The 22,460-nt window shown below is 40.3% G+C and overlaps 1 protein-coding gene across 2 annotated transcripts in view; it reads right to left on the reverse strand.

Moving 5' to 3' along the window:
- Positions 1 to 943: 943 nt before the first annotated feature.
- The window catches only part of KLHL2 (kelch like family member 2), a 121,526-nt gene continuing 100,009 nt past the window's right edge, over positions 944 to 22,460 (reverse strand). For both annotated transcript variants that reach the window (XM_008273508.4, XM_070047275.1), the window contains 7 exons: positions 20,696 to 20,813; positions 14,442 to 14,639; positions 13,567 to 13,668; positions 8,906 to 9,034; positions 8,143 to 8,283; positions 3,718 to 3,861; positions 944 to 2,063 (listed from right to left, as the gene is read on the reverse strand). In XM_008273508.4, coding sequence (XP_008271730.2) covers positions 2,035 to 2,063; positions 3,718 to 3,861; positions 8,143 to 8,283; positions 8,906 to 9,034; positions 13,567 to 13,668; positions 14,442 to 14,639; positions 20,696 to 20,813 — 861 coding nt within the window. In that variant the 3' untranslated portion in view covers positions 944 to 2,034. The remainder of the gene's footprint in view (positions 2,064 to 3,717; positions 3,862 to 8,142; positions 8,284 to 8,905; positions 9,035 to 13,566; positions 13,669 to 14,441; positions 14,640 to 20,695; positions 20,814 to 22,460) is intronic.

Below are 22,460 nucleotides of genomic sequence, written 5' to 3' on the forward strand. Positions count from 1 at the left end.
ACAGCCAGGGGGCAGCCCATGCCATGGAGTTTGTACTATGACATTTGGAATCTCAGCCTCTAAAATCATGCACTAAAAATTAGTTTTGCTCATTAGCAGCTTGTCTTAGGAAATTCATTATAGTATACCTTCCTTCCCCATGACCTTAGTTATCTATTCAGTTCACTCCCCGACTCCTATCTCCATGATTCCTTTCAATTAGTATCAAAACCATATTTCTTAGTCGCTTTAGAAAAGGTATTTTTTCCCTTTGGATTTATTTTTGGTCCAATGCTAATAGTTTTCTATTTATCTTTTGTCCTGCCAATATCAGGGATCAAGAAATACAGAGTTTGGGGCTGGCGCTATGGCGTAACAGGTAAAGCTACTGCCTGCAGTGCCGGCATCTCATATGGGCATTGGTTTGAGTTCTGGCTGCTCTATTTCCAATCTAGTTCTCTGCTACGGCCTGGGAAAGCACTAGAAGATGGCCCAAGTCCTTGAGCCCCTGCACCCACATGGGAGACCCGGAAGAAGCTCCTGGCTCCTGGCTTTGGATCAGCCCAGCTCTGGCCATTGCAGCCATTTAGGGAGTGAACCAGCGGGTGGAAGACCTCTCTCTCAGTGTACCCTCCTTCTCTCTCTGTGTAACTCTGACTTTCAAGTAAATAAATACACCTTAAAAAAAAAAAAAAAGAGAAAGAAATACAGAGTTTAAATTTCATTAAACCTCGAGAGACTTTCCTATGATGGGACTGTGGCTACTATTTTCTTGAAGGACAATTTTAAGTGACTCCAGTTACTGACATAATAGACTTGCCTTATAGATAATTTTGACCACAAATTAAAAATACGGATTTGTGAAGTGAGGAAATGCAAAATTTTAAAAGAACATACAAACTGAACAGGCAACCTTCTTAATATCAAACCAAACAGATAAAAATCAAGGACATTGTGAAACAAATAATATACAAACTTTTATTCAAAGATAATTCAATAAAGACATGTTTTGGTCATTTTTTAAAGTGAGACTAATTGAATATCTCAGAAAAATTGTATCTGATCAATGCACAATGGCTACTTACAGAAAGCTCTTTCTTCTGTTAATAGCAGCTAAATTTATACACACAGAAAAAATTTCTTAAGACCATGCAAATTCAGTTGAATTCCATACATTCATTATATTCATCAAAAACCTGCAGTAATGTTCATGCCAAAGTGTTACTTTAAGAAAAAAATTAAAAATACACACCAAAACATGACCAAGATTAAACTAAAGAAAATAATAAATAAGCATAATTTATATTTTATTTAAAAAAGTTTGGCATCACACATATTCAAGTGTGTTACACCATGTTCATTCCTCAGAAGTGGCATTTTAAAGTGTTAAGCATTGTTAAATATCAAAAAATACAACTCTGTTTTACAATGTAGTACTGGCATAATTCAAAGTACTGTGCCAATTATAAATAGTATAATCAAGTTTCAAACATCTTTTCAAACATATTTAAAGGAAAGCATATAGACACACATTTGTATGCACACAATTTATTATATTCATGTAATCAAAGATATTTTATAAAAGCAAACAGTTTTATCCCTCAACTAGGTTGTATACTTACGCAGACTTTAATACCTGTTCAAAGGTTTTCAGTTCCCAGGTATACCGATTTTCAGGAGAAGAAATAAAGATAAAATTTAATTTTACAAGAACACACATTACTTTATCCTCCCTCACAAAATAATCCATAGTCATTCAAGGATGAAAAGAACTAGTCTTTATGAAAGCAAGTGTTGTCTAAAGACTACAGAGCGAGTACTGCAGTCCAGGTTTCTTATTAAAATTCAGTCAGCTGCTGCTCGTTGCAGAAAAAGCCTACACGGTGCTTCTACCAAAAATAATCTTCAGTAACCGAGGCCTAGAAAGGCAGACGATCTTGTCTTCTGCTGAGACTTAAAGTGCAGCTACAAGTGAAGTGCTAGATTCTCAGTCACTTCAGAAATGCTTGGTGCAGCCTGTTTCTCACGTGTAAATACGCCGAAGGTATCTCAGGCTCATAATGGTTTATCGATCACTGTGACTCCTGAGCAAAGAGATGAAGAAATCAGACGTCACAGGCAGCATTTGGCATCTTAAAGTACTGAATTCTCTATTACTCAGGCAACAGGGACTGAACACATCGCAAGTGCAGCATCTCTCTCAAACTTTCAGTACTATCATTTTAATCTGAAGGACAAGCGGAATCTGTTTACTCATGAGCCAGGAATGCATCAGACCAGTTAATACGGAACTAGCCTTTTCCCCGTGGCTCTGTTCCAGGGTATGCAATTTCACTCAGGCAATACCAAAATTCATCTAGTACTCAAGGGGGCAGGAAGCTTTTGAGGGAGACAGTTGTGTTCACTACCTTGACTGTGGTGATGTTTTCATCGTATACCCAGATGTCAAAAATAATAAAATTGTACACTTTAGCTATAAAGTATTTATCCTGTCAGTTATACCTCAGTGAAACTGCTGACAAAATTTTCACTTAATTTTGAGCCCTTTTATTCTGGGATGTTACTGTATGTATAATTCTTCTATTTAGTATTGTTTTGGATGACAATAAACAACAATGATTGTTAATTCATATAAACCTTTTTCTACACTACTGGGCCACATTTGTTACAGAAACATTTTTTTAACTTTTATTTAATGAATATAAATTTCCAAAGTACAGCTTATGGATTACAATGGCTTCCCCCCCATAACGTCCCTCCCACCCGCAACCCTCCCCTCTCCCACTCCCTCTCCCCTTCCACAGAAACATTTTTAACAATTAAAGCAACATAAATCTCATCATAATAATTAATACATATCACAAAGTTTTAAAACTTGACCATTATATATATATTTTTATTATTATTTATTTGACAGATAAGTTAGACAGTGAGAGAGAGAGAGAGAGACAGAGAGAAAGGTCTTCCTTCCACTGGTTCACCCCCCAAATGGCTGCTACAGCCGGAGCTACACCGATCCGAAGCTAGGAACCAGGTGCTTCTTCCTGGTCTCCCATGCAGGTGCAGGGGCCCAAGCATTCAGGCCACCCTCCACTGCCTTCCTGGGCCACAGCAGAGAGCTGGACTGGAAGAGGGGCAACCGGGACAGAATCCGGCGCCCCGACCGGGACTAGAACCTGGCTCCCATATGGAATGCCGGCGCCACAGGTGGAGGATTAACCAAGTAGCCACGGCACCGGCCCTGACCATTATACATATTAAAGGCTACTACCACTTATCTTACTAAGAGAATTGACTAAAAATGTATTTCATAATTTAACCAGTGTTGGGCTTAAAAATGGAAAATGACTCTACAGCCTCACTATACTACTATCTCATGGAGCCTTTCCTTGAAAACCACAGGAATCGGCACTATCTGAGGACGTCCTGGACATCTGAGATATGAAAGCCTGCCACAGAGTGAACTGCTCTCCACTGCATAAAAGGTCTGGGGCACATTAAATCATGTGACATGACTTTCTACACTGCAAAGATTTGGGATTTTGACTATAAAATACCACAGAATGGCAAATGAATACTGGGGCTCTACTTCAGAATATACATATCTAATGCTAAGTATTTTAAGCATAAAATATACTTTGAGATAAAGACTTTCTTAGAAAAACTTTAACATAAAAATCATAATGCTATCACCTTATATGAATTATAGAAGACTCTAAGAAATGAGACAGTTATTACCTGCATAACTTCTACCTGTGCTCATACAAGATGACACGACTGTCCACTTATCAGTTGTTGGGTTATAATATTCTACCGATGCCAAGTTACAGGAACCATCATCTCCTCCAACAACATATAACAGACCATTTACTGCACAAACTCCTTCAAAAAATAAGAGGAAATAGTTATTTAAAAACTATGGAATATGAATATCCCTGTCCAGGTCTGGTGGGATGAGCCATAATCCCTTGAAAAGAGGCAAAAAGAGACCATGAACATGAAAGAATTCCTTTTTTTAAAAAACTTTTAATAAATATAAATTTCAAAAGCACAATTTATGGATTATAGCAGTTTTTCTCCCCATAACCTCCCTCCCACCTGCAAACTATCCCCTCTCCTCCTCCCTCTCCCATCCCATTCTTCATCAATATTCATTTTCAATTATCTTTATATACAGAAGATCAACTTAGTATATACTAAGTAAAGATTTCAACAGACTACACCCACACAGACACACAAAGTTTAGAGTACTGTTTGAGAACTAGTTACACCGTTAATTCACATAGTATAACACGTGAAGGACACAGATCCTACATGGGGAGTAAGTGTACAGTGACTCCCGCTGGAGTGGCATTTAGTCTAACGGTTATGAAGCCCATGTCCCATGTCAGCGTGCCTGGGTTAAACTCCCAGTTCCGGCTCCTGACTCCAGCTTCCTACTAATGCAGACCTTAGGAGATAGCTCAAGTTGTTGGGTCACTGTCACCAGGTCAGGCTCCTGTACTGAGTTCCTGGCTTTTGGCTTGGGTCAGGCCCAGTCCCAGTTGTTGTAGGCATTTGGGCAGTGAACCAGCAGATGGGCATCTCAGCCTCTCTCAGACAGATAAAAAGTAACAGATACAGAAGGGAAAATACTTGGAATGCTAAACATACTTTTAAACAATTTCCTGTTCTAATTCCATTTCCAAGCTCCTACTCTGTGTCGTGTATCCAGTTGTTGCTTTACATCTGCATTACTTCATTTAATCTTCAAATCCATTTTACATCAGAGGTTAGAAAGTATTTCAATTCTGACTTATGTAGAAAAGATAGAAATAAGCCAGTAAGATTGTGCAACTCTCTCAGAGTCAGGATTTTAGGGAATCTTAAGGAAAAAATATGTATCAGTAGAAAGTAAGAGTTATTCTTAATTTTATTATATTGAATGGTTAGCTATTTTATTACCTCTAAAAGAAAATATTACTTATCTGATTAATAGAATAACTCTTTTTTTTGGTAAAAGTTCAAGAATATGAAAAAATAAATCATCTCTAACCCCACACCACTTAGAATAATGGACTTTAAATCCTGGTATCTACTCTGGATAATTTTCCTTTATGCATATATACTCAGACACTTCCTCTTTAGTAGCTTGCACTACATATAAGCTCACCCAACTCTGCCAACTGATACAGCTGGACATTCTTCAAGTTAATAACTACTGACTTACATGACTGTTAATGGCTGCATATACCACAACTTATTAAATCCTATTTTATTGATATTTAGTCATCTTTAGTTTTCTTGCTCTTACCAATGAAGTTGCAAAGAACAAGGACACTCCTGCACACTTTTTTTGAATACTTATGCAATTATTTCTTCATTTTTATTTGTTGGAAAGGCAGGGAGCCTGAGATGAGACAGATACCGATCTCCCATTTGATGGTTCACTCCCCAGGTGCCTGTAATAGCTACGGCTGGGCCCTGTCAAAGCCAGCAGCCAGAAACTCAACTGGATCTTCCACATGGGTATCCTGGACCTAACTACTTCAGCCAATCTGCTGCCTCCCAGGGTGAGCATTGTCAGGAAGCTGGAATCAGGAGTGGAGCCAGGACTCAAATCTAGGCCCTTCAATGTGGGATGTGGGCATCCCAAGTGTCATCTTTTTTTTTTTTTTTTTTTAAGTTTTTTGTTTATTTTTAAGAGTTAGAGAGAGAGGTAGAGACAGAGAAGTCTTCCATCCATTGGTTTAGTCCCCAGAAAATTTTTTATTCCCCATAAAATTTTTTCTTTCTTTTAAAAAGATGTATTTATTTATTTGAAAGGCAGAGTAAGAGAGAAAGAGAGAGAGAGAGAGAGAGAGAGTGAGTTTTCCATCTGCTGGTTCACTCCCCAAATGGCTACAACAGCCAGGTCTGGGTCAGGCCAAAGCCAGGTGCCAGAACCCCATCATGCTCCCCGACATGGACAGCAAGAGACCAAGTACTTCAGCTCTCATATTACAACTTCCCAGGTGCATCGGCAGGAAACTGGTTCAGAAGCAGAACAGCTGGGACCCAAACTGGCACTCCAATATGGGATGTCAGCACCAGCAGCAGCAGCAGAACCCACTGCGCCACAACACCAGCCCACAACATTTTTCATAGAGCTGGATAATGAAAGCTTTCCATATACAAATTTTTTCCTTATTCTCCTGGTTAAAAGAATTGGGCTAATTTAGATTTCAAACAATAAACATATACAGGGAAAATAAGATAATTCCAATCTTTAGGAAAGTAAGAATCAAAAGTCCAAACTACAAAGAAATTTCCTAATCCAAGAAGGTATGAACACATACCATCATGGCTTTTCTAACTCAGTAGGGAGTGGGGTTAAGCACTTAACCTACTAAGAGCCCAGATTTGTGGTTTTACTAGATTATCTACACCTGAGGAGCCTTTAGCACTTCAAAAAATACAACTGGATGAAGTACAAGGTCACACAGAGTAATTATTATAGATGACCCACTCTGCTGCTGACAGTTCTTACAGCCCACATACTCTCCCTTAGTAATCACATTTAAACGACTGGCATTTCCCAAAGGCTACCCCTCTATCCTGCAATCTACTTTCATTTGAATGTCCCTTTCTTGATTTGTTTTCAAGTATTCATGTGCTGACACTGTTGACATTTTAGTCAATGATCAATCACATACACAAACAGCTTTCCAAAAAGTCTATAGAGAATGTGTATCATGAAAGACTACCCAAGGATTTCAACATTTGATTTAATTGAACTATAATTTCACAATTTATTTATTTAGTTGAAATAAATAGATTTATTATCTTGAATCAAGTGTTTCACAAGCATTTTGAATTCCCCTTCTAAGACAGTGGCCCCATAATATAATGGAGCTGAAAACTTCCTATTATCTAGTAATACCAGTGCTGCGGAATGCTATGAGTCAACACACTACTTACGTGACTGTGGTCATGGTGGCGTGATAAACACAGTTACTCTGCTGCCAGTCATATACGACTATGTACAATACAAACTTGATAGTCATAATAAATGACTAAGTTCCTGGTTCATTTATCATTTCTTAAGAGTGTGCTCTTTCTACTTATAAAAAAAAACCAACCTTGCAGTAAACAGTACACCGTGTTAAATCCACAGCAGTCTCATGCATCTGCAAGTGACTGACCCACGCCACCAAGGTTTGTGTAGGTATATTCTCTGATGGTCACACAACCAAGAAATGGCCAAGTAGACAGAGACAAAATCACATTTCTCAGATTATGTACCCACCATTAAGCTATGCATTACTACAGTGAGTTCCCTACTCCTGAATAGTTCTACTTTTTTTTTTTTTTTTTTTTTTTGACAGGCAGAGTAGATAGAGAGACAGAGAGAAAGGTCTTCCTTTTGCCGTTGGTTCACCCTCCAATGGCCACCACGGCTGGCACGCTGCGGCCGGCGTACCGCGCTGATCCGAAGGCAGGAGCCAGGTGCTTCTCCATGGGGTGCAGGGCCCAAGCACTTGGGTCATCCTCCACTGCACTCCCTGGCCACAGCAGAGAGCTGGCCTGGAAGAGGGGTACCGGGACAGAATCCGGCACCCCAACCGGGACTAGTACCCGGTGTGCCGGCGCCGCTAGGTGGAGGATTAGCCTATTAAGCCGTGGCACCGGCCAGTTCTACTTTCTTAAAATCATCTTCTTACTGCTGCTGTTGCTTTAGCTTTTCCATTTTCTGAAATGCTGAACTGTACTAACGTTACCCCTTCGGGCTTCCCACTCCAGATTCAGATAATCAGTTAGCTTTTGAACCTGCTATAAACACTTCTTCAACCGGAACACATTCCCTGCCAACTGAACTCTCCAATATGATAGGTTGTAGGCAACCAAAAATGTCTGTGGCAATAATGATTAAATTCAGATTAAAAGATGGTTCTGCTGCTAATTAATTAGTCTCCATATTCATCACCAAAAAGCAGCTGCTAGTAGAAATTACTAAGTTAACTGAAATGTCACAACAACCTGCCATGATCCAGATGTAATTATTACATAAGCTTCTGCCTTTGGTCAGTTCAAAGTCTACCACAGAACCCGGATCAACCAGAGAGCAAAGGAAATAAATAGTGAAACGGGGAAAACTTCAAATACATTCAATACACATTTTATAATCTTTAGATAAACAGATACCTGCATTTCTTCTGCACATGTTCATATCTGCAACCTGTCTCCAGGTATTGGTGGTGGGGTCATATACTTCAACACTTTTTCGTACTAAAGGGCCATCATGACCTCCCACAGCATACAGTAAGTTGTTTAACACACCAACACCTATAAAACAGAACGAACCAAACTATTACAGAGAAAAGGGACAACAACTTCATAACACAGTAAGGTTCATACAGATGTAACTAACATTTTTGAAATTATATTTTATAATAAATTTAACTCAATATTAAAGCATACAATTTAAGAAAAGGAAGTCAACAGAATGGACAATAAACTCAATAAAGACTTTACTCTAAAAAAGGAGCATGTCAAATACAATATAAAGAATATGGAGGTGAAACACAAAAGAGAAAAGTCCTTTAATATGATCTTGTTAAAAACAACCTCCACAGTAAAATTTTAAGAAATATGTATGAAAAACTGATCATTCACCAAGTTGCAGCTAAAACACCAAAACCAAAAAGCTAAAAGAAATGCCAAATAAGATACTTGCACGAATGATACAGATACCTCTTAATACAGCACTTAAAAATTAAATTTTACTTTGCAAAAGTGCACAAAGCGCCACCTACCATTACCTACACAATCCAAAAGATATTTAGAACGACATTTAGAATCAGCACATATTTTCAGACAATGTAAAGGGATACCAATGAAGCACTTCACTTGGGCGATGTTTTCCATCTTCTCTGCTCTTCAGTTACTAAGTGAGGCTCATATTTACCTGCTCCACTGCGTCTGGTGCTCATTTCCGCTATGTAGGTCCACTCGTTGGTTGTCGCGTTATAGCTTTCTACGGTGCTGAGACACTGCCTGGAGGCGCCATCATAACCTCCCACTGCATAGAGCAAACCTAAACATGGAATCACAAGGAAAGCCGAATTTACTTTCAAAAAGCTGTTTTCATGTCATAGAACACTAACGTATTTTCCTCCAGGGCAGGAGAGTTAAATGTTACTGAGTTGGGGGAACTCTATTAAAAATCTGACTAATGGAAGAGGATACCAAAAAATGGAAAAATCTTCCATGCTCATGGATTGGAAGAATCAATATCATCAAAATGTCCATTCTCTCAAAAGCAATTTATAGATTCAATGCGATACCTATTAAAATACCAAAGACATTCTTCTCAGATCTAGAAAAAATGATGCTGAAGTTCATATGGAGGCACAGGAGACCTCAAATAGCTAAAGCAATCTTGGACAACAGAAACAAAGCTGGAGGCATCACAATACCAGATTTCAGGACATACTACAGGGCAGTTGTAATCAAAACAGCATGGTACTGGTACAGAAACAGATGGATAGACCAATGGAACAGAATAGAAACACCAGAAATCAATCCAAACATCTATAGCCAATTTATATTTGATCAAGGTTCTAAAACCAATTCCTGGAGCAAGGACAGTCTATTCAATAAATGGTGCTGGGAAAACTGGATTTCCATGTGCAGAATCATGAAGCAAGACTCCTACCTTACACCTTACACAAAAATCCACTCAACGTGGATTAAAAATCTAAATCTACGACCTGACACCATCAAGTTATTAGAGAACATCGGAGAAACCCTGCAAGATACAGGCACAGGCAAAGATTTCTTGGAAAAAGTCTCTGCAGGCACAAGCAGTCAAAGCCAAAATTAACAATTGGGATTGCATCAAATTGAGAAGTTTTTGTACTGCAAAAGAAACAGTCAGAAAAGTGAAGAGGCAATCAACAGAATGGGAAAATATATTTGCAAACTATACAACAGATAAAGGGTTAATAACCAGAATCTACAAAGAGATCAAGAAACTCCAAAACAACAAAACAAACAACCCACTTAAGAGATGGGCCAAGGACCTCAATAGACATTTTTCAAAAGAGGAAATCCAAATGACCAACAGACACATGAAAAAATGTTCAGGATCACTAGCAATCAGGGAAATGCAAATCAAAACCACAACGAGGTTTCACCTCACCCCAGTTAGAATGGCTCACATACAGAAATCTACCAACAACAGATGCTGGAGAGGATGTGGGGAAAAAGGACACTAACCCACAGTCGGTGGGAATGCAAACTGGTAAAGCCACTATGGAAGTCAGTCTGGAGATTCCTCAGAAACCTGAATATAACCCTACCATTCAACCCAGCCATCCTACTCCTTGGAATTTACCCAAAGGAAATTAAATTGGGAAACAAAACAAAACAAAAAAAAAACGGTCTGCACCTTAATGTTTATTACAGCTCAATTCACAATAGCTAAGACCTAGAACCAACCTAAATGCCCATCAACAGTAGACTGGATAAAGAAATTATGGGATATGTACTCTATAGAATACTATACAGCAGTAAAAAAAATGAAATCTGGTCATTTGCAACAAAATGGAGGAATCTGGAAAACATCATGCTGAGTGACTTGAGCCAGTCTCAAAGGGACAAATATCATATGTTCTCCCTGATCAGTGACAACTAACCAAGCACCTAAAAGGAAACCTGTAGAAGTGAAATGGACACTATGAGAAACAATGATTTGATCAGCCCTTGTCCTGACTGTCGAGGAACAACTTACTACTTTATTCCTTTTAGTGTTTATTTTGTTCTACTTAATACCATTGGTTGAACTCTTTAATTAACACACAATTATTCTTAGTCATTTAAAAGGGATCCTTGTTAAATATAAGAGTGGGAATAAGTGAGGAAGGAGATGTACAGTTCGGCACATGCTCACTTGGACTTACCCGTAATAGTAGAGTTAGAAACGTGTCAGGGGATTACAATTCAATTCCATCAAGGTGACATATACCAATGCCATCTTACAAGTCAAAGTGATCAGTTTAAGTTCATAATTGATCATAATGATAGGATTAAGTATCAAAGGGATCCCATAAACAAGACTAGTGTCTGCTAATACTAACTGATAGAATTAAAAAGCAGAGAATGATCCAACATGGGAAGTGGGATACACATCAGACTCATAGAATGGCAAATGTCCTAAACAACACTCTGGCCTCAGAATCAGCCTTTAAGGCATTTGGATCTGGCTAAAAAGCCCATGAGAGTATTTTAGGCATGGAAAGCCAAGGCACTGTGGCAAAAAAAAAAATAAATAAAAAAATAAAAAAAAAAATCATCATCTCTGCGAGTCAGATCCCAGCAGAAAGAACAGGCCATCAAAGAAGGAGGTACCTTTCTTCGAAGGGAGGAGAGAACTTCCACGTTGCCTATGGCCTTGTCTAAATAAAAATGGAGTTGGCAAACTCAAGAGGCTTCCATAGTGTTGGCAGCTCATGACAAGACCCTCAGGTGATTACTGACATCGTCAATAAGAGTGTCAATTGTTAAATCAACAACAGGAGTCACTGTGCACTTACTCCCCATATAGGATCTCTGTCCTAAATGTGTTGTACTATGAGAATTAACGGTATAACTAGTACTCAAATAGTATTTTATACTTTGTGTTTCTGTGTGGGTGCAAACTGTTGAAATCTTTACTTAATATATACTAAGTTGATCTTCTCTGTATAAAGATAATTGAAAATGAATCTTAATGAAGAATAGGATGGGAGAGGGAGTGGGAGATGGGATGGTTGTGGGTGGGAGGGAGGTTATAGGGGGAAAAGCCACTATAATCCAAAAGTTGTACTTTGGAAACTTATATTTATTAAATAAAAGTTGAAAAAAATCTGACTAATGGTGATTTGTAGAATGATTAAGCCTTATTGTGAGGATCTGCAGTGTATATATCCTGATGCTAATTTTACATTTCCATCAATAATCTGGAAGAAAAGTAATCTTGTTATATGCTTAGATAACAGTGTTTACTAGGTGAATAACATTCTAGAATATTGAAGTCATGTTAGTTAAGTGAAAAAAAGTTAAATCAAGTTAATACTGTAAAACAATGAAATATTATCTGGCAATAAAAAGACAAGAGGTACTAATCAATGCCACAGCATGATGAACCTTGGAAGCTCTATGCTGTGTGAGAGCAGCCTCTCACAGACGACCGCACACCATATGGCTTCTCTGGTACAGGCAACTCGACATAGTGACGGAAAGGCTATCGGCGGTCTGAGGCTGGGAAGGAGGCAGCTGAAGGAAGTAGGGTTGCTTTTTGGGAGAAATGAAAAATAATCTAAACTGATTTGTGGTGCCAGATGCATATGGATCTGTATCCATTAAGTGGGTGAACTACATGGTACATAAATTGTATCTCAACAAAAGTGTTTTTAAATTTTTAATTTATTTATTTATGTGAAAAGCAGAGAGACAGAGACAAACTTCCTACCCACTGGTTCACATCCCAGATGTCCACAATAGCCAGGACTGGGCCAGGAACATAATCCAGATCTCCCAAATGGGTGGCGAGGACCCACGTACTTGAGCCCTCACCTGCTGCCTTCCAGCGTGTGCAAGAGCAGGAGGCTGGAATCAGGAGCAACGCCAGAACTTAAAACCACACGACACGATGTGGGATGTGGGCATCCCACGCAGCATCCTAACCTCTGAGGCAAACATCTACCCCAATACAATTTTTTAAAAAATCTTGGTGCCAAGAATTATACCCATTAAGGATGGTATGGAAACCCACAAATTTTCTGAAGACAGTATATTAGAAACAAAGTCACACTGAAGAATAATATTTACAGTCTTCTTAAATTTTGTGAGAGAACAAAGTAGGATATAAATAATAGTGGCAATCCATCCCTTACATATTAACAGTCCTTCTCCAGGTATGAAGTTTCACACACATCAGCTGATTTGTTCCTCAAACAGTTGTATTAAGATCAGCTGACAGGGGCCAGCAATGTGTTGCAGTGAGTTAAGCCATCGCCTGCAATGCTGGCTTCTCACATCAAAGTGCTCATTCAAGTCCCAGCTGCTCTGCTTCTGATCCAGCTTCCTGCTAATGTGCCTGAGAAAGAGGAAGATCACAGCTCAGGTGCTTGGGCCCTGCCATCCCTGTGGAGACCCAGATGGTATTCCTGGCTCCTGGCATTAGTACAGCCTGCAGCAGCCACTGCAGCCATTTGGGGCGTGAACCAGCAGATGGAATCAATCTCTCTCTCTCTCCCTCCTTCTCCTTCTCTCCCTGTCCTTCTGTCTTTCAAACAAATAAATAAATCTTTTTGTGAAGAAACACATCAGCTGACAGTGTTGCATAAGTCACAGAGAAAGAGCAAAGGAGGTGGGAAGGGGAGGGAGGGAAATAGAGGAAGCAAAAGGACTTAATTTACACAGATGAGTTACTTTTATAAAGGTACTTAAAATTTCAGTTATTACTAGTTTTCTTTTTTAAATGAGGATTTGCTTGCTCATTTATAAAACGAGGCCACTGGGGGTGCTACTCTCAAGGAGCACAAATACCTAGAAATGTTCCCTTAAAGAGCTGCCAGCACCTACCTCCAACAACACCAACACCCACACTGCTTCTCCTCGTGTTCATTGGAGCCACGTGGAACCACTCATTAGACTTTATGTTATACGCTTCCACGGAGGACAAACCTGTAATAAAAAACCAGGATCTTCATTTCCTCCTTTAAGAAAAATGTAACTGTTCTTCTACATATACACTATTAGAGGAAAACACTTCACGTATGATACAACAGGATAAAAATAAAAGAAAATGGTACAATGTAAATACATCAACCACATGATGAACAGGTACAGCTTCCTCTCCAGAGGGTCCTACCCAAGCTATTGACATTTCAAAGTTTTTAAAACTTGGAAAGTTGATTGATAGTGACGCTTAAGAAAGAAAACAGGGGCCGGCATTGCGGCATAATGGCATCGTGGGTTGAGCTGCCGCCTGCAGCACCACCATGCCATAGGGGATGCTCCTTTTCTGATCCAGCTCCCTGCTAATGTGCCTGGGAAAAGCAGTGGATGATGGCCCAAGTTCTTGGGCACCTGCACCCATGTGGGAGATCAGAAGAAACTCCTGGCTCCAGGCTTTGGTCTGGCCCAGCCCCACCATTTAGGCCATTTGGGGGGTGAACCAGCAGATGGAAGACCTCTCTCTCATGTGTCTCTCCCTCTTTCTCTCTAACTCTGCCTTTCAAACAAATAAAAAATAAATCTTAACTTATATTAACATATATAGTCAGCACTCATATCATTTAAAGGAATTCTTGGGGCAATTTTAAAACTTACTTCTAAATATAATACTACCACTTGTTGAAACATTCGATATATCCTAACTTTGTCACAATTTTTTCCATGGATGAAGTTACTGTGTTAATCTAATAGCAGTGGGGTAAAGATGAGAAGGAAATCACCTGTGCTCCCATCAAAGCCTCCCACGGCATACAACAGGCCATTCAACACAGCCGCTCCCAGAGTGCTTCTCCGGTCTCGCATGTTAGCCACACTGGTCCACTGGTCCTTCACGGGGTCATAGGAATCTACGGTGCGGACTCTTAACGAGCCATTAAAGCCACCAACAGCAAAAACAAGCCCAGCCATGTAGACCATCCCTGCAAATGAAACGAGGCATTTAGATGGGTAAGCAATCCAACTTCAATATCTAAAGAGTGCTTTCCAGTCAAGCGTACAGCTGCTGTCAGACCCGTTACTCAGGGGCACCCTGGCTGTTAGTTCTTAAAACAATGCTATTCATTTGCAAGAATCAATAAACTGTCTTTCTAACAGTATTAAAAAATTCTGTCATGGTCAAAGGTACTCTTTTGATGCCTGGCTTTTTCTAATATTTAATGACAGGCTTAAAAAATGGCCAATGTTTTCCAACTACTTGAACCTATACACATACCTCATGGCTCGCCATTAAAATGAAACTAAATGTTTATCCTTTATTGTGTAACATTCTCCTAGCATACCATATTGGTGTGTTCAGAGGCCTGCAGTTGACTGACAGCGGCTCCTTGACTGTTTTATAGAATCTATGAGTTAAGAATGCTTTTTTACATTTTTAAGTGATCGAAAACAACCAGAAGAAGGCTACCTCACAACACATAAAAAGCTGTATGTAATTCAAATTTCAGCACCCATAAATATGAGTCAAGTTTTAGTGGATTACAGCCCCACCCATTCACACACGTATGTCAGCTTCCACAGTGTAGCAGCAGCCAGTATAGTCACATAACCCAAAAACCCGAAATTCTCACTTTCCAGTCCTTTAAGAAAAAGCTCTCTGATTCCTAGGCTGAAGAGATATTAGGGGACCCCCAGATAGATAAAGGAGACTGCTAGACTCGGGATTTCAGCTGTTTTTTCACGCTGCCGTCCTAATTTGAGGAGTGCTTATCATCTACTCCACTTTGCTTTAACATTCATGCCCAGCTAAAGTTTCACATTCTCCGAGGCCTGTCCACTTCAACCTACCAGGATAACCTCCAGTTCCTGAATCCCAAAGTAACAGCCGCATACTGCATTTGAGGTTAAACACATCTTACACAGTCTGCAATACCACTGCTTCAAGTTGTTCAAATTTTCATTGTTCTTAAAGTAGAATGTTTCTCTGGGCTAGTCTGTGAGCAAAGTGGTTCAGTTTTCTGAATCCCAGGAAGGAGTACTGCAATCACCAGCTGTAAGTGATCAGTGCAATGTCTGATCCAACGTGATCGGGCAAGGAAGGCATCACTACCCTCTATTGTCCTACCCTCCAGTGCTTTGTCCCCCTGAATCACATGGGAGTGGTCCACCATATGGCAGCAAGACCCTTTTAAGTTCAAACAAAGTAGGCTGTTTTGGCCGCCGGCTGGCAGGGAATACGGCAGAGCTCCTGAGAGGCCTGGAGACCGTGGACAGTGACAGAACAGACAGTGTATCTGAGATTCCTGACTAAATATCTTAAGTGATACCAGGCAGTAGGCACTGTGGGAATCTGAGCCACTCCAATTCTCATCCTCTTTTCTCTACGAACAAATGTATCAACTCTCAGAGATAGTACAGTACTCCCCAAGTATCCCCAGGGATTATATTCCAAGATCCTTGGTGGGAACCTTAAATCACAGGTAGCATCAAACGGTATATATACCAAGGAGCTTCAAAGTTCATGGAAAACAGAATTAAAAGGTAAGTACATTTCAGTGCAGAACATTTTTGAAATCTGCATGTAGTTCTCCATCATACTCATTTTTTCTTTTTTTCTTTTTTATTTTTTTTTTTGACAGGCAGAGTGGACAGAGAGAGAGACAGAGAGAAAGGTCTTCCTTCCGTTGGTTCACCCCCCAAATGGCCGCTGCGGCCAGGGCACCACGCTGATCCGATGGCAGGAGCCAGGTGCTTCTCCTGGTCTCCCATGGGGTGCAGGGCCCAAGCACTTGGGCCATCCTCCACTGCACTCCCGGGCCACAGCAGAGAGCTGGCCTGGAAGAGGGGCAACTGGGACAGAACTGGCACCCCGACCGGGACTAGAATCCGGTGTGCTGGCGCCGCAGGCGGAGGATTAGCCTATTGAGCTGCAGCACCGGCCCATCATACTCATTTTTCATCAACTTTCTGAAGAGCCTTTGCTTGGATTTCAAAATTTTTTGTACCAAAATAAATTCATCTTTTAATTCAATTTCCCACAAACTTTTCAAAGTACCCTAATACCATGTTTTCTCTATATATGCATACCCATGATAAAGTTTAATTTATAAATTAGGCATAAGAGATTAATAATAATAAAATGGAAAATTATAAAAAAAAACTAATTCTTTTTTCTTCTTCACAGTTTCATAGGTAGAGGATTCCTTCTTGCTATAGATCTTAGCAACCTCAGTACAAATTTTTTTCCTTTCCTAATCAATAATTTTTACCTTTTGATCCAAAGAAAGCATTTTACAGTTTTTCTTTGGCATATCAAACTACCAACATCATTTTCTTCCATTTTGGGGCCATTATTTAGTAAAATGAGCATATCTAAACTCAGGTGCTATCATCCCACAATAATCAACCAGGTAACCAAGATGGCCACTAAGTGGCCATTGGAGAGGTAGCATATACAGCAGGAGCAAGCTGAACAAAGGGGATGACTCAATGGGGCAGAGTGGGGCAGGATGCACATGCCTGTATCACACTACTGACAACAGCACGCACTTAAAACATACCAATTATTTACTTCTGGAATTTAATATCTTATATTCAATATTTTCAAGCCACAGCTGACCACAGGTAACTGAAACTACGGAAAGCAAACACTAGACAAGGGGAGAATCCTGCATAGTATGCTTATAAAGTTCATTTTATGTGTCAGGGAAGAGGAAAATAAATTAATCTATGCAGTGTTGTCCTCAGTACCCTCAACTCTGGGAGAAGAGGGGGACTGAACCCCTCAAAGTAAGCAGGGAACCAAGTTACCCAGAAGTTTGATTATAAGAGTTTGGTAAATGGTTTGGCCAAGGTTTTAGCCCAAATTGGAAGGGAGTAGAGGGCAAAGGGCATAATACAGGTAGCATTTACTCATCATTACATAATAAACAAACAGTACATTTCAGGATAAATCCCATCTAATGATTTATGGTGCAATAAAACAAGGAACTGTGCCAGGAATCAGCTAGGAATTAAGAAACCAGTCAGTAAATAGCTTGAAAGATTTTATCTCCAACAAGAACAACAGAGAAAATTACCTAAGAATAATTTGCCAAGAAGCCTACTGAACAATGTGAAGAAATGTTAAGAAATCTACTGAGGGACTTAAGAAAAATGTGAGTCCCATTCCAATTCCTATCACGAACTTATTTTAAAACACAGTAAATAAAGCCACTTTGTCTTCCTGCATGAATAGACAAGTGAATAGAAGAGAACTGAAAATTCAGAACAAAACCAAGTGAATGTGGAAATTCAGTGCATGATAAATGAAGCATTTCAAATGAATGTTAACACGCAGATTAGTCAATAAAAAGCTGTTGAAAAAGCACAATCCATATTTTACTTATGCCAAAATACAGCCCAGATGTTTTCAATAAGAATACAAAAGGGACCAGCACTGTGGTGCAGCAGGTCAAGCGGCACTTGCATCCTATAAGAGCATCAGGTCAAGTCCCAGCTGCTCCACTTCTGATCCAGCTCTTCGCTATGGCCTGGGAAAGGAGTAGAAGGCTCAAGTCCTTGGGCCCCTGAACCCGTGTGGGAGGCCTGGAAAAAGCTCCTGGCTCCAGGCTTCAGATTGGTGCAGCTCTGGCCGTTGTGGCCAACTGGGGAGTAAACCAGCACCTCTCTCTCTCTCTCTCCTTCTCTCTCTGTGTAACTCTTTCAAACAAATAAATGAATCTTTAAAAAAAAAAAAAAAAAGGATATGAAAAACAAACCTATAAGACTACTAGAAAAAATTTCATGTTTTAAAAATATAATTTTGTTAAAGGGAGAAACACAGCAGATACCATCTTAACCAAGTGATCAAAATTAACATCCTTGGAAATCTGGAAATCACCACACAATCTAATCATGAGAAAACATCAGGCAAGTCCAAATTGTGATTCTTCAAAATACCTGACCAAATTCTCTTCAAAAGCATCAAGGGCACAAAACACAGGGAAAGACTAGAAACTGTCACAGATCAGAAGATGCGACAAGGGCCGGTGCCGCGGCTCACTAGGCTAATCCTCTGCCTTCGGCGCAGGAATCCCATATGGGCGCCAGATTCCGTCCCAGTTGCCCCTCTTCCAGGCCAGCTCTCTGCTGTGGCCCGGGAGTGCAGTGGAGGATGGCCCAAGTGCTTGGGCCCTGCACCCCATGGGAGACCAGGAGAAGCACCTGGCTCCTGCCATCGGATCAGCGCAGTGCGCCGGCCGTGGCGGCCATTGGGGGGTGAACCAACGGAGGGAAGACCTTTCTCCCTGTCTCTCCCTCTGTCTGTAACTCTACCTGTCAAATAAATAAATAAAAAATCCTAAAAAAAAAAAAAAAAGAAGAAGATGGGATGCCTGACTGGCACGTGGGCTCCTAGAAGAGAATCAGGTGCTAACAGAAAAGGTGACGGAATCTGTATGAAGTCTTTATTTACTAAAAATGTGCCAAGGCTGATTTCTTAGGAGACAACTGTATGAGGCTTACATGAGGTATTAGTATTAGACAGGACTATTCTGTAGATAAAATTATTTTAACATGAAGCTTTTTGAAAATGTGTCTGTGTACACACTCACTCACAAATGCAAATACCGATAATTTTAGAGTTATAGCCTCTGTATGCTGCAAACAAAACCTTAAGTCCAAAGGTATAAAATTCTGATGTACAGGATGACGTAAAAAGTTAAAATTTTACATGGCAAAAGTAGCACTGATGAAGTCCAAAGATAAAACATTGATGCAAATATTTACAGCACATGAAACAATGATGCACCTGTCAAATCAATAAAATATAATAAAAACAGCAAAAAACATGAAATGACAATTCAGAGAAAAATGTTTAACTTTCCCCATAACTAAAGTAGTACAAATTAAAATATTTCTCAAGCACCAGACTGACAAAGCTCAAAATTCTTAAATACTGAGTATTGTCAGGAGTGTAGAGACACGGGCGCCTTCTATTTGACTGTTAGTGGAAGTAATAACCGACACATCCTCTTAGGACGCTCTTTGAATCGGTAATTCTAGTTCTGGAGCCTTTTCCTACCAAAATACATAATCATGTATACACAGTAATGTACACTTTTCATAGACACATAAACGAGAAATGAGTAAGTTCTAATACTCTGATAACAGCTGGTAAAACTGTACTACAATCCAATCAAAATAAAATATGGGACAACTCTTATAGAATGAAATGACTTGTTACACTGACACCGAAATCCCCAAGATGACCTGCTAGAGTGCCATTATATTTAGAACTCATGTCACAAAGGCAGACAGGAATTACAGATTCAAGACAAGTCCCAGGAGGGATCCTCAGAGTTTTAACTGCCTCTCTGGATTGTAGTTTTGGATAAATGAGGTCTGTTTCAACCACTGTGTGTCACACAGACACCCGCAAGCAGCAACTGGCTTATTGCTGAGTCAGGGATGTCCTGGAGCTAAGAGTCCCAACTTGAAGAATCTGGCTTCTCTAGATTACCCTGGAGGAATCAAAAAGGTATTCGAAGGTGAAGACAGAGCACCTATCCCCATCAAGGTCCTGAGAGGGCCTCACGACCTCACTATTGTAGCCAAAGCTTTTCTAGGGGCCAGAGCTGTGGTGTACCGGGTTAGGCCACTGTCGCAGCACTGGCATCACATCTGGGCACCAGTTCAAGTCCTGGCCGTTCCACTTCCAATTCAGCTCCTTGCTAACGTCCCTGGGAAAGCAGCGGATTATGGTCAAAGTGCTTGGGCCCCTGTACCCATGTGGGAGACCTAGATGGAGCTCCTGGCTTCAGCCTGGCCCAGCCCTGATAGTTGCAGGCATTTGGGGAGTGAACCAGCAGATGGAAGATCTCTCTGTATCTTTCCCTCTCTTTCTCTGAACTCTGGCTTTCAAATAAATAAAACAATTTTAAAAAAAAGGTTTTCTGTTAATTTTCTAATAGAGATTATTCTAACTAATGAAGTCAGACCTGGGGGAAGTGTCCAGTGTCCCAGCGGGAGGGATCCGATGGCCATGCATCGTGCTCACCTGCTCGGCACCTCCTGGAAGGCAGTTCTGCAACTTGGTGCCATCGCTCCTCTTTAAAGTCGTAGCATTCCACACTTCGGATAGCCTTTGGTGCTTGGCCCCCGACCACCACCATCAGCTGCAAAAGCAGAAACGTAAGCACTTGAGCACACAGCTCTCACATATTCAGGGATTTACAGAGTCCTACAGAGGCATGGTGTGGGGAGCATGAGGGGATGAAGATGCCGGGCTGAGCTGCGAAAAACAACCACCTGACCAACACTTAATCAACATCAACAAAGGGACACGAGCTAGAACTACAATGCTATTATCTAGCACATTTAGTCAAAAATAAAACTTTCAGAAATTGAAACAGAAGTTTCTGATCCTTCAAGCAAAAGCAATATTTAAGCCAAAACAAAAACAGAACCAGCAGGCAGTCGGCATGGCAAGGCTGCAGGCTGTCACAGAGCTTGCCATTCACAAGATCCTGGTTTTACAGGATCAGGGGTTAGGGCCTCCACAACCCAGGAGAACAGACTGAAATGAGATATACGTTACTGGGTGGGTGAAGTGAAAAAGACACTAAGGTATTACAGAAAGCTGGAAGAAGGAAAAAAAATCTATCAGAGGAGAAGCAGTGCAGTGAGTTGAAATTAACAAGAAAGCACAGATTCCCAGACCTCAAGTAAACACAACTCCCTACTGCCCCAAACAAAACCACTCAACGGGACACATCATGGAGATGTCGGAAATCACAGTGAATGAATGCATAACATCTACTGCTGAGAATAAGTAAGACCTACACGTTTCCTCAACTCAACCCAGCAACTATATACTACGTGCCCACCATCTCTCTCCGGCCAGAGCCACCAACAGGGTTCTACATAAGAATTATGAGGCATCTCTCTACCTCCTAAGAGCTTACGGATCTCACTATAGAAACAAGATCCAGGAAGTAATAAGAACAATGTACAATTATATATGATCAAAAGGCCATTGTAATTAGCATAGGTATTAACTGCCACTACTGATTAGAAAATAGAAAGTCGCTATAATTTAGCAAAAGCTTCCTGGAAGGGGTAGAACTGGACCTAGGGCCTCGAGAGACAGATATAAATGTGTCTGACTTTTACTAAGCACAAACCAGCATGTTCTGGCAACAATGAAAACACAGCCATCAAATCAGAAGAATGGAAACAGCAATGTCATATGTGGAAAACTAAACAAGGATCTTGGGGAAAAGATGAGATGATGTTAAGAAAACATGCTAAAAAGAAACAAAATATCAAAACAGAACATGGAGTAACTCAGACACAAAAAGGGGAGTCTGCAACCCTGCTTGAGTAATGCCCCACCTGTGCTTAACTACCCAAAGGCGGACGTATGGAAAACACCCCTGCAGAATCAGCGCAAAGCCCAGGCTTCCCAAAAGAAGCCCATTTTAGCGATTGAGTAACTGAAGAGCGGAAGGAATTTTAAAGGTCTTAAAACAAGACTGAACATAGACCAACCACACAATTTTTTTTTTCAGGTTAATTATTCAAATACAAAGAAGAAATAACAAAGAAAATCCAGAATATTTTACCCTCCTACCACTACAAGGAAAAACAGAAAAGGTGGTGGGATTGGGGGAAAAAGACGTAAAACTGCAGAACTGGAACGCACATGAAGATCAACCTTGTGTTCAGGGATCTGTGCTGAACTCCAAAACCCTGCCTAATAGTTGGACAACACACACAGTCCTGCATGACATATCTGATGAAGATCAATTTAAAAAAAAATC

Source organism: Oryctolagus cuniculus, chromosome 8, assembly GCF_964237555.1.
Source record: "Oryctolagus cuniculus chromosome 8, mOryCun1.1, whole genome shotgun sequence".
NCBI lineage: Eukaryota > Metazoa > Chordata > Mammalia > Lagomorpha > Leporidae > Oryctolagus > Oryctolagus cuniculus.